This window comes from Tenrec ecaudatus, chromosome 4, assembly GCF_050624435.1.
Source record: "Tenrec ecaudatus isolate mTenEca1 chromosome 4, mTenEca1.hap1, whole genome shotgun sequence".
In the NCBI taxonomy this organism is placed as follows: domain Eukaryota; kingdom Metazoa; phylum Chordata; class Mammalia; order Afrosoricida; family Tenrecidae; genus Tenrec; species Tenrec ecaudatus.
In genome coordinates, this window is record NC_134533.1 from 171,579,719 (window position 1) to 171,592,926 (window position 13,208).

A 13,208-nucleotide genomic window follows, 5' to 3' on the forward strand; every position below is an offset into this window, starting at 1 on the left:
CCAGAAGGGGCGAGGTGGTGTCTCCCACTCAGATCCAGAAACTCAGGACATCTCTTCTTTCCAGGTCACTACTGAGCCGATCATGAGTTTTTAAGGTGATCCCCGAAATTCATTTAAGCGTACATGCTGTTTACTTGTCTTGGATGCAGCCGGTGAAATTTCCATGAGAAAAGGATGTTGAGAGTGATCATGCACTTTCAGTATTTCCAAAAACGTTTTAGGAAGTGGTTATAAAGTAACGGTTGGTCGACACTTCGTGGTGTCCGGAATTCGCATGGCTACATGTTGTCACGTACAGGACTCGAGGACTGGAGCTGGTTGAGCTCACTGTAAACCCCCTTACCCTCAGTGGCTTCTCACTCTGGGGGCCTGTAGGATGGAGTGGAACTATGCCGCCTGGTTTCTAGCACTGTGCATTTCGATGTGCTGTCGCCCGATGTGCCCGGCTCCTTGCTGGTGAATCAGGCACATGGAATCCAGCACTCAAAAGACCCCTTTCTATGGGGGACGAAAGAAAGGAAAGTGCGGGAGGAATTTTTTTAACATGGTACATTCCCGGGATGCTTGCTGATAACACAGATTACACTCTTTCCTTGTGCTCTCTCTTTAGGTGATTGAAGATAATACTGGAGTCCGCCGGGTGGTGGTCACACCTCAGTCTCCTGAGTGTTATCCCCCGACCTACCCCTCCGCCATGTCGCCAACCCATCACCTTCCCCCCTACATGACTCACCACCCGCATTTTATTCATAACTCACACACCGCGTATTACCCTCCTGTGACTGGACCTGGAGATATGCCACCTCAGTTCTTTCCTCAGCATCATCTGCCCCCCACCATTTACGGCGAGCAAGGTGAGTAGAGTATTTCATCCGGAGCCGTGGAAGATGGCTGCAGCAGGCAGGGGTGTGAGAGAGCTCCCCATGTCTGTCTGTACTAACATGGCAGGAAAGGGCCTGTGTGGTACATACCTCATGGGAAGTCCCCGGTGTTCCTCTGTCTGGTTCTCTCTTCTAAGATTACTTTGTGGGTTCCAGCTCTCTCTCTCTCTCTCTCTTTCTATCTTGCTCTCATATCTTCTTGATTCTGTAGCCCCACCCAAAGCCACAAACATCAAGGAGTGGACTCGCCCCTTTAACATGGTCTGTCATGTGTTCCCATGTCTTGTAACCATTTTTACATGAGAGTAGCCTGAGACCCAACTTGGCATATTCGTTTTGGGCATCCACCTGGTCTAACAGAATAAGGGAGGCATAAAGTCTGAAGTGCCCCGTTTTCACCATTAGCGTGCTGGGAGGTGTCAGTAGCCTTTGGGGGATGTGAATGTTCCATGGTGCAGTCTTGGCAGAACTCAGAATCCCCTCGCTGTGGATTAGGCCCTTCGGAACCCCGTATTTAGTTTGAACGATAGCCATCATGGCAGCCACAGTTTTACTGGTGATGAAGCAGATACTTACCTTGAAGGGAAAAGAGCTGCAGAGCCACTTATTTTAGGTCTTTTGAGTTTGCCTGTGGTATTAGTTTAGTCTCAATCTTGTCTCCATCCAAGTGGACACAGAGAAACCAAATAAAGGAAGTTAAAAGTTAAATGTTACCCTATAGGATTTTTAAAAGTCAACTTTTCCTCAGCTTCTGTGAATTGAAACATTTTTCTGCTTTGCACATTTTTTATGTTTGTTTAGATACTCTCTATTTGAAAGGTCTGTTATAGAATTGTTGAACAGTTACTATCGAGCTTATCAAACACGTACACTCACTCACTCACTGACCTGCCCTCCGCTGAGCTCACATTTTGTCTCGTTAACAGACACAGTTTTGAGATGAGTGTGTCCGGAGCAGTATTCTGTTGTAATCTAGTTACAGAACTTCATTGGTTGCTTTTTTAGTAATCGGAAAGAAATGTAGCACAATTTAGAATAATGAGGTGTTATCATATTGGGATGCAGGGAGAGAATAGCAAAGGTATGAAATGAATATTTCATGACTTGTGGAGGCTTCACTTATTAAGATGATCTCTTTTGCCTAATGTAACACCCATGAATATCAGGTAGTGTGCCTATACCATGAGAATATTTGTATAAAAACTTAAAAAAAATCAGCGAGCAATTAAAATATGTAATCAGCAGTGTGACACAAGTTACAGTAAATAGTTGATTGTTTGCCCGGGTTTTCAGGATCCGAGTTATGATGCTGTTGGGGAACACATTGGCTACTTATGTATCTTTTATTCAGGAGTATCAGACTTGGCTTGTGTTAATAGTATCCCAACTAGCCACTATTTTCTAAATTGTACCCCTGGCAATTTCACATAAGCCAGCAATGTGCTGTCAATCATCACTTGAAAACTCAAATCTGCTTCATGCACAAGCAGTCAGTCCTTCAGAGAGTTCCTGGGACAAAATGGAGTTTCCCCACAAACGTTTCGAAACCTCCTTGTATATTTTGATACCATGTACTTGGGCATTCTGTTGGAATGGAAGGTGTTTTTGCACATTCTCACGGGACCGGGGAATGGATTTCTTCTAAAGATCTTCTTTAAGAAGTGTGAATAAGAACATAGAACGCACTGCTTTACCACTGAGTAATTCAGGTATCCCATGTTAAATTATGCAGGGTGAGCATGTGTTCCTGGGTGTGTCAGGGCCTCTCTAACCTCGGAAAGATGTTTCATCCCGCCCCTTTGCACCTCTAACATGTTAAGGTTTACCTGGGCCCCATGTTAGGGGATCTCTCTTTTTTAAATAACGATCTAAGGAGTCAACATCTGTATTGGTTATTACCATTTGAGTATTATGCTTAGGGGTTATTTTAACTGATTTAGAACTTTGAAATGATAGTAAGATTATTTCTCAGGCTTTAATTTAAACAAACACTTTCAAATATGCAGTGTAAAGCCACATGATACTCTGCTAGGCGGTCTGTTTGCCTCGGATGGCTCCAAGAGAGCAGTGTAAGGCGGGAGCTGACCGTTGGGCGCCAGGGCGGGACAGGCCTTGGCTTTGCCCTGCAGGCGCTCCTTGGGCAGCTCCCAGAGTTCTGTTAGAGTCCATCATTCGCATTCATTATTCTAGTACGTCTGCACAAATACTGGCTCTTCCGGCTGCCACAAGTAACTCCATCTATTTGGATGCCTGCATCCTTTCTCTTAGGGATAGTGTTCCGTTTGTAATGTTTTTTAAAGTATCTTGATTTTTTAAGTGCTTTGTATGTTTAAAGAGGCTAGGCTTGGGGGTTTTGTTTTATTTGGGGAGGAGGGGTGGGTGCGGTTCAAATTGGAACTCCTGAAAACATTTTGATAGGCAGAATCAAGTTTAGATGTAAATCCACTAGAATTAAGAACAATGTAAGGACAATCTCTTTGTCTCCTCCAATTTTACCCTTACTTTCTGGACCATTTCAGAAAGTTCGATTCAGTTTATCGCAATGGATTATTCCTCGATTGATGCGAAATGCAGAGGTATATTTTAAACAATACTTGCAAATGTATGTATACTACTTTTTAAACAACCCATTTTGTACTGTGTTTTTATACTACTTTAACACTCTCCCTCCATTGTTCAGGGCATTTGACCATATACTTCTTCTTTATTATTGAGACTGTAGACTGAGCTTGCATTTGTCATGATCATCCATTTTAGAAATTATACCACTCTATGGAATGTCAAGCTACATTACCCGGGAAGACCAATACAGCAAACCTCCGCACAAAAAACTGAAAGACCGCCAGATTGACCGCCAGAACCGCCTCAATAGCCCTCCTTCTTCTGTCTACAAAAGCAACTGCACATCAGTGTACAATGGCTGCGGGAAGGGCCACGGTGGTGGCGGCTGCGGAGGCGGGGGAGGCGGCAGCAGTGGCGGGCCGGGAATTAAGAAAACAGAGCGGCGAGCAAGATGCAGCCCGAGGTCGAATGACTCAGACTTGCAAGGTAATGCCCAAGCTGTTTGCCGTAGTGATCGATCGATGGAGACAGGGCATATCCGAGAGGGCACGGCGTCTATATAAGAACGTTATTTCGTGGCCATCAGGCTTTGTGGTGGAAGTTTTTTGTTTTGTTTGTTAGAAATGATTGAGTAGGACTTCTCTGCGCTTTCTTAATAGGGAAAGAATATTGCCTTGTCTAAATTACCCCCCCACCCCCCCTCAAAGAAACCATTTTATTGGGAGATCATCCAGCTATCCTATCATTCCATAGTTCAGTCACATCAAGGAGTATTGTACAATTGCTACCACAATCTGTTTCTAAATTTTTGTTACTGAAACTTCTTAGCAGGGTTTTTAAACATTTTTTTCTAAAAATATGGTTTGTATTTTTCTACCTATTTTTATCTCTTTAACAACTATGTGAAAGTGTTCCCACATTAGCCTGTTGTTTTACTCTGAATAGCTTTGGAAGAGATTCAAAGCAAAGCAATCTTTCTAAGAAGTGGGGGGCCAGTTTAAGTCCCACGATCATTCTTGTTCTTAAATCCCAAAGTAATTCCATTCGGTAGTGAAATTTGTCTTCGTAAGAATACATTTCTGCTTCATCTCAGACACCGTTGTTTCCTGCTGCCTTCGGCATCCTGGAGGCGCAGGATTCATCTCCAAGAGCCCGAGCTTGCGTTCGTTAGAGTTATCCGTTTTAGGAATGACACCACTCTATGGAATGTCAAGCTACGTTTCCCGGGAAGACTAATACGGTCATCGCACGTAGAGCGTCATCAGCTCAGAAGGGATGGGGTTCTTTGGTGGATGACTCTTGGGGCTGTAGATCTACTGATACTGGGCGGGCAGAAGTTTCAGGGTAAGATTTAGAGATGACCTGTCTCCCTGAGTCAGAATTGACTCGTGACCGTGAGTGCGAGTTTATTCTGATGTCACAGGAAGAAAGACCAGAGACACGAAGAAAACTGGCGCCAGGGAAGCCAAAGAGGGCAACATTTCGAGGGGTTCCGTGAGTCCCCAGAGACAAACGGACTGAAGAACGAGGGCGGGAACCACGGTGATAGGCAGAATTAGCGCTGATTCTGACCCTCCTTCAGCTTGCTGCTTCCTTATGGGGCCTCATCCGGATAGAAACGGGGGTCGACGTCTATGAGACCGGGGTTGTAAATGCAAATGTCTGGTGTGGACTCACCTTTCAGAAAGCTATTTGGCTTTCTGTCTTGGTGCTTGAGAGCCAGACCCACTGGTGAAGCTAATGATTGAGGGGCTGAAGAGTGCTGGGGGAGCCTCTGGGTGCCCATGCTGACTCCTCCTCCCAGCCATGACGTGTGAGATCATGGCCATGAGATGAGCTTGATAGAGGCTCTGTCTGGGAGTTCGCCAGGTAGTGGGTGACCATGTGTGGGAGAGGGCAGTGAGTTCCTCCTCGGGGTTTGGGAGCTTCATGCTGTGGACCTTAGCAGACCTCACTCAGGACTGGTTGGACAGGTGTCCTGTCTTGTTCGATCAGGCTGCCCTTGAAAGCATGGCGTTTCTTTGCTCTGTGAATTCTTTAGGTGAATTTTTGGGATCCAAAGAGCAGAGGGCTCGATGGGCGGCTTGAAGTAGAAGGAGTCACGTGGACCAGAACCCCGAGGGTAGAGAAGAGAACTCCAGGTGTGGGGTTGTGTCGTCTGAAGGGAAGGAATGTTGGTGGTGAACACCTAGCCGCTCTTGGAAAGGTCTGCAGGTTGAGCTCTCCGGCCACTCCATGTGGAAACGATGTGGAAGTCTAGTTTCATGAAGACCACAGTCTTAGAGACCTTATGGGGATGCTCTGCTCTGTCCCATCGGGTCACTGTTACAGGAATAGACTAGATGGCAGAAAGTGGGATACTTGGGTTTTCAGTCGGCACCAGGGGACAGTCCTGCACACCTCCTGAGCTTGCAGCTGGTGCCCACTGACCCAGCTCTGGGTGGCTGGAGTAAGAGAAGTAAGTGTGGGCATTGGGTGTGAACTGAATAGGGGAAGGAATGTGGAATGGGATTTGCTACCCACCACACAATTCAGTATCAGAAATAGATGTTCATAGTCTCTTGAGGCCGGTTGGCACAGTTGGTGCCATGAGCTGGATTTGCTGGAGGACTGTGCCAGTGCAGATGTGCAGATCTGGCTGCAGGACAGACTGGCCTCTGGCAGGGCAGAGGAAAACAGATGCTGATGCTCAGGGGTGATTGTGGCATGAAAGACAAAATTGAGAAAAAACGTGAAAAGTTGTTTTTCTGGGTAGGCAAATCTAATGGGTCTTCTGATCAGGCCTCTTCCTCTTAGAATTAGCATTATTATTTAATATGCAAGAACCATAAGTCAGAGCCAAGGATCAGGACCTTTAAAACAATTCTTGAAAGTTAAAGGCCTGCCATATAAAATTATTTATAGCGAAACAATACTATACGTTGTCTTCAAAATTCGTTTACTTAGCGGGGTTGTCAAAAACTTTGCTATAAAAAGTGGAATTTCACACGCTTTTTGAAGTCTCCCTTGGAAAGCGCATGTGCACACAGTGCAACCTAGTTTCCTCAGGAGAGTGTTAGTCCAAAGAAAAGACCAATCAGAACGCTTAGCAGTCATCAGAGAGTTGATGAGCTTTGAACTCCTCCTATGCCTGCTCCAGAGAAGATGGTAGTAGAAGCAGATAAGCTAAATAGGAGATTTAAAAGGGCAGAGTGATAATAAAGCATGGGAAATAATGATGGAGAAGTAGCGTTAGCACCTCAAGTTAACGCAGTCAAGGATTCGTCATGGCAGAAATAGGCTTCCTCAGATAGGCAGATAATTCCTATCACGCAGGCCTAAATATGCAAGCAACTCTGTATTTTAATATTTCCACAGCTTTGGGGTGAAAAGATCTTCATTGACATTTATCATGAAATATTTGGTAAGTGTAGATATAGATGAGAAGTTTCAAAAGGTGGACAAATGGAATGTTCCCACGAACTTTTCAGAACCCCACCCCTCGAGTGCCTGCCTGGATTGAGAGAGAGTAATATTATTTTGAGCATCTTAAGCTCTTGGCCTTGTGGAAAAAACACGTGATTGTGTTAGGTAGCAGAGAGGTTGCTTTTGCAGTCACAGATTTTCTGGATGAAAAGAGCCAGACACACATCTGTATTCACACCTGCTGCTCTGTGTGGTGCCTTTCCTCATCTGGCCTCCTGCGGCCGGCTGTGGTTATCTATTGGGCTGTGAGCTGCAGGCTCTGCAGTTTGATACTCTCAGCCTCTCTTTGGAAGAAAGGCCAGGCTTTCTACTCCTGTTATGAGTTCTCATCCGGGAAAGGCACGGGGGCCATTCTGCTCTGTCCTTCAGGGTTGCTCTGAGTCCCCGTCATCGAGGCCGTGGCAGTGAGTTTGGTTTGGGTTTGAAAAATCACAGACAGTGCAACTTACCGTGTGTTTGAACCATGACATAGAAAATAGGAGGGGCGGGCCTGGGGGTGTGGGGGAGCATTTAATGCATCCTTTATACAGATCATCTGTGAAGAAATTGAGGCCAAAGAGGTGAGGCCCTGAATAGGGTCTACGTAACAGGTTCCTGCAGAGCGCTTCATAGGAAGCTTTGGGTGCCAAAGCAAAGAGGAAACATGATCGGTAAAGTTCCGGAACAGTCAAGTATGGCTTGTTCATGGAGCCTGTCTGCTCCTTTCTCTGCGCTCCTGTTCCAAGCCAGACTGCCTCGGAATACGCTCGTTGCACCAAATGACACCAAGACTTCCTTCTGCCTTCTCGTACATGTGAGCATTCTAGTCTCTCTTGCTTGCAGTTACTTTATCTGATTTCTGACTCCCGGGAAATTAGCTTCTTGAAGGCTTCTTGGTTTACAAAGCCATCTGATGAATGTTAAACTGGGGTTAAGGCCGACCTGGCTGACTTGTTGGCGTCCATTTGTGACTTGCACACTAATAGGATGTACACCGAACCAGGCAGCGTGGCTTGTATTGTTTTTGAGCGCCCACATTTCTAGTGGAGTCCAATCGCTCAACCTCAGTCTCCTGTCTAGGTTTGGAGGGAATCTCCTTGCATTGTGACATGAAAAAGACATGTTAAAAAACAAAGGGGAACTCTTCCATTGGTTCCTGGTTCTGTGATGAAACAGAACATGTGTAAAATCTGCAAATTGGTTCCTTAAATCTAAACAAATATATTAAAAGATAGAGGCGTTTTACATATGCTCTTGAGACCTGGTTGATGCAATATACACATCAGAAGTTTTAAAAAATACTGATTCACAGAACCTGTTGTATCATATATGTATGATTCATTATTCAAATTGTATATATGATTTACTATTTAAATCACATAGATCAGTGGTTCTCAACCTGTGGGCCGCGACCCCTTTGGGGGTCAATTGACCCTTTCACAGTAGCAAAATGACAGTTATGCAGTAGCAACGAAAAGAATTTTATGGTTGGGGAGGTCACCACAACACGAGAAATACAACATGTATAAAGGGTTGCAGAATGAGGAAGGTTGAGAACCACTGCTATAGAAGACAAATCATATATTTATTTGATAAAGGTTGTAAATTATATATGAGAAATCATTTTAATCATACAAATATCTATAATGTATATATGATTTAAAAACCTGTGAAACAGACCTGATTTGTTTCATGGGTGGATGTTATGTTTCCTCATCCAGGTTGAGTAGGGAGGAGGCGAGTCCATCTCCACACTGGCCCAGGATAGCCTTTGGGCAGAGGTCAGCTAAGCCCGCACTCCCCCTCTCACGCTCTCCGACTTCTGACACTCACTATCCCCTCCCCCTGCCACTCTAGTCATCTGCTGGGCTCAATAATCCATTTCCGTGCCACGCACAACTCACAGGTAACCTTCATAATTATGAGAGGTTATTAGGGACACTAACACTTTACCACAAACCAGGATTAGAAAACTTTAAGCATGTATTTTTTATTATTATTATTATATTTCTAAAACTTAAGTTAGTCTGTTATTAGAACATTCTGCTCATTTTTATAAAAATAATTCCTTGGATATTTGGATTTACATCCATCGTTTTATTCTATGGTTTGCATTTCCTCTGCTTTTATAAAAATCATTTTATTGGGAGCTCTTACAGCTCTTATCACCATCCATCCATCCGTCCGTCCATCCATCCATTCTTCCATCCATCCATCCCTCCATCCATCCATCCATCCATCCATCCATCCATCCATCCATCCATTCTTCCATCCATCCGTCCATCCATCCATCCATGCATCCATCCATGCATCCATCCATCCATTCTTCCATCCATCCATCCATCCATCCATCCATTCTTCCATCCATCCATCCATCCATCCATCCATCCATCCTTCCGTCCGTCCGTCCATCCATGCATCCATCCATCCATTCTTCCATCCATCCATCCATCCATCCATCCATCCATCCATCCATCCATCCATCCATCCATCCATCCATGCATCCGTCCATGCATCCGTCCGTCCATCCATCCGTCCATCCATCCATCCATGCATCCATCCATCCATCCATCCATCCATGCATCCGTCCATGCATCCGTCCGTCCATCCATCCGTCCATCCATCCATCCATGCATCCATCCGTCCATCCATCCGTCCATGCATCCATCCATCCATCCATCCATCCATCCATCCATCCATCCATCCATCCATGCATGCATCCATCGTGTCAAGCGCATTTGCACATGTATGTAGTCTACAGCAGCACCTCTTAGCCAGCAGCTAATTCTTTTCTTTGGTCCTCGGCCTCTCAGCCAATAGATGCCCTGGGCTGTACTTCTTCTCTGGGCTGGGAAGCCCACCTGCTGCTTGGCCTCACAGGGGCACGGCCTCTGGCCACAGTGCTGCGCTCCTCTGCTGTAGTGCTTCTCGACCCTGGGTGGCATGGCCTCGGTTGCCTCTGACACTTCGGGCCGTTTTCAACTGTGTTTCCCTGGTGGCTGCTCTTCTTTGAATGGCCCCCAGGAGTTCTCTCTTCCTGCTTCTGAGATGTCTCCTTCTGAAAGTCACGAGGGATCCTGGACTGGCTAATCCATCCCTGAGTTAGAGGTTTCTAACCTAATTCACGTGGGCCCACCTAATCATTTGTATAAAGAAATGGATAGAGGAGCCAATTAAGAAATCTCACTTTACCACACCCTGAACCTTTCTGTCTTTAAAGCGGTATGTTAATCTTGTACTACAGAGTAGTATGTAATAGATTGATGTTGTATAATTTTATATAAAGATTGATACAATCCTGATCTCCAAACTGTGAGGATTAATAAAGGCTCCACGTGCCCAGTTTTCCGTGTGGCCAGCAGTCTACATGGATGGCATTTTGAGTCTAACCACCCAGAGCTGCGGCAGCCCTCGCAGGTGAAAAGGACACTGGCCAGAAGCCAGCTGCAAGCTTGGATGGCCACAGGCACCCTAACATCGGACCTGGCGGCCACCAATTTGACGCGCTCCAATGACCCTGGGGATACCACCACCTTCTACCTGCCCGGCCTTTGTTGGCTTCACACAGTCATGCTGGGTGCTTCATTGCCTATGTGCATTATTGAATCATGTTTCTCTCCCAGAGGTTAGCTGAGGCCAGGCCATGCGAGGTTTTCCTTTGGGGTTGGCCAGCCCCACCACTTGCTAGCATAGATCCTCTAGTGTCATCTCTAGGACCATGTGACACCAGGCAGCCCCTCCAGGGCTGAGGAAATCAGGCCTCACGCACCAAGAACAAAGGCCAGGTTGTGCTCTCTAAAACCATTCATTACTTCAAAATTATGCCCCCCCTCTCTGTGTGTCTCTGTCTCTGTCTCTCTCTCTGTCTCTGTCATCAAGTCCATTCCAACTCACAGCGACTCCAGAGGACAGAGTAGGACCGCCCCGTGGGATTCCGAGGCTGCAGCTCTATAAGAGTAGAGCGCCTCACCGTGTCCCGTGGAGCTGTTGCCGGTGTTCAAGTGCTGCCCAAGTGAGAGCGGTCAGCAGCCCCGTGTGTAACCTGTACTCCACAGGACCTGGGCTCTTCACAGTCATAGGTCATAGTTCATAGGTCATGTTACAAGACCTCGGACAGGTGTCCTTACATATGCTTTACACATAGTCGTAGCCCTTACTGCACTGACTTTAAACTTATCAAACACCTTGTTAGCCGGCATTTATCATTTCTGTCCATCAGCATGTCCGTCCGCCTGGCAGCTGCTCAAGGGTGAGCCCCAGAATGACTGCTGTCGTGGTTCAGGCCATGATGCTCCACGATTCGTCGGTCACGGAATGACAGGCTTTGGCGGTTGGTTATGTAATGAAGTACTGTCAGCTGATGTGGTTATCTTCCATTTTTCTCCCAATTTTGTTTTTGTTTTTTCCCAATGCCCTGGCATTTGGAACCTGGCCACGTGGGTTAATGAGGGATGGGTGTGCCTTGGGGAGTTGTCTCCCTAATCTTCAGTGCTGCTGTTTTCTTTTAATTAGTTCTTTTCCAAGACATACTCCCGTCTCAAAATTAGGACCTTTCTACCCTCCCTTCAGATCGCGCTCCCTCTTCCTCCTGTGGCCCTCATACTCTTCATGGAAGCCCAGAGGGGTTGCCATCTGCTTCAGCCCACTGTCCATGAACAGCTAAACCTTTCATCCCAGCCTCTGAAGCTTGCACATAGGGCCCTCTCTGGTGAACAGGTACCGAGAGGCAATGAACACCTCCTGATGGGATACCCACAAATTCACAAAGACAGCTTGAACCATAGTCTTCCTGGGTATCCTCTATCCTGGTCCCTCTTCTTAGGCTGCTGCTCCTACCTGCCAGATAAGCCCGAGTCAAGATTTCCTTTGCCCAGCCTGACTCCTGAGGCAGCTTCATGAGGGAGCACCTGTGTTTAAAGAGGTGCCATCTATTTTCTCCTCCATCGTCTTCTGTCCTGTGGTGAAGTGTAAGCAGTTCTGAGCCTGCCATTCCTCTCCCCCACGGCCCTGTGTTCCCCGATGTCTAAACCACTGAAACCAGCCCCTGCTCAGCTCGCGATGCTCCAGATTTCCCCACCAGCCCTGCCATGGTCGCCCCGTTTCAAGAACGTGCCTCAGTCTCTCTTTGGAGCTTGCTCTTCCCACATTCTTCTGCTCTGCAGACTCCAACGTGACCACCCGGAGCCATTTCCAATATCCCATCCTCTGACGCCCGGGTGTTTCACCCAGACATAGGAATGACAGGTGAAAACATTCCAGGGCTCCCCCCTTCTCTGTTCTGTTTCTTTCCCAGTGTTGGACTTTAAATGGGTTCCCTGGGCACCACGGCCACAGTAGTCTGAGTTCAGGGATCGGAATGGGGGGCAAGGTTCCTCCAGAGCCGGGCCTGGAGCCCGTGTGTAGTGAAAGCCCAGTCAGATCTCTCAGGTTGCTTTTCATCACACGGGCTTAAGACATTTCTGTTGGTCTTCACTGAGTTTAAGAAAGTTTTATTTTTTCCATTTTATCCTTAGCCACCACGAAAGCATCGACCATTGAGTTTCCAGTCAGGCACAGTGAGTTAAAATCCAAGCCTGTAACTAGAGTTGCCCAATCTCTCAGGCCAAGGTGTCATGTATGCTAAGAAGAGGGTACAGTTACGTGTAGTTCTGGGTCCAGCAAGGGTGAGGGGGCTTACGGCACAAGGGTAGGGAGGGGTGCACACCAAACTTTGATGGGGACATGCTGCCCAGTATGTACACATTAATTATGGGGGGGGGGGGGTGTGGAGAGAGGTGAGGGGATGGTGAAGTGGGAGTACATCAAGTGTACGAAGTCAAAAATGTGAAAAATGTCTTTCATTTAAAGGCCTCTGTGTGCATGACATCCACTGTTAACCTTTCCCTCATTCCTGAGTCTTGTCCCAAGAGGAGGACAGATGTCTCTTGTGTGCATTACTTGGGCACGTTAACATGACCTGGTTCATAAATCATTTCACTAAGCCTCAGTGAATCTTCTCATCGAATGAATGGGTGGGTGAGGGTGAGCGGTTTCTAAATCTGATCCATCAAGTAACTTGTGACCCCAATTAAAGACACGACCCTTTTGCTCCTACCAACACTCCTCCCTCCTGTTCTTGCTCTCCCTCCTCCCTCCATGCCAGTCTCACGCTTTTGTCCTCCCATGTTCTCCGTCCTCCCTGTGGTCTCCTCCCCTACCCACACACGCACCTCGTGAGTGGGGAAGTGGTGGCCCCTTGTCTCCTCCGCAAGGCTCTTCCAGGGCGCAAGCCTTTGTCTCCACCCTGGCTGCTCCACGCTCTCAGACCAGCAGCATCTGCAA

General features: G+C 46.8%; 1 protein-coding gene across 6 annotated transcripts in view; it reads left to right on the forward strand.

Moving 5' to 3' along the window:
* Positions 1-13,208, forward strand: part of FNDC3B (fibronectin type III domain containing 3B) — a 362,624-nt gene that overhangs the window by 223,307 nt on the left and 126,109 nt on the right. For 5 of the 6 annotated variants that reach the window (XM_075547032.1, XM_075547035.1, XM_075547036.1 and 2 more), the window contains exons 5-6: positions 611-854; positions 3,639-3,929. In XM_075547032.1, the coding sequence (XP_075403147.1) occupies positions 611-854; positions 3,639-3,929 (535 nt within the window). The remainder of the gene's footprint in view (positions 1-610; positions 855-3,638; positions 3,930-13,208) is intronic. The other variant, XM_075547037.1, reaches the window with a different exon arrangement.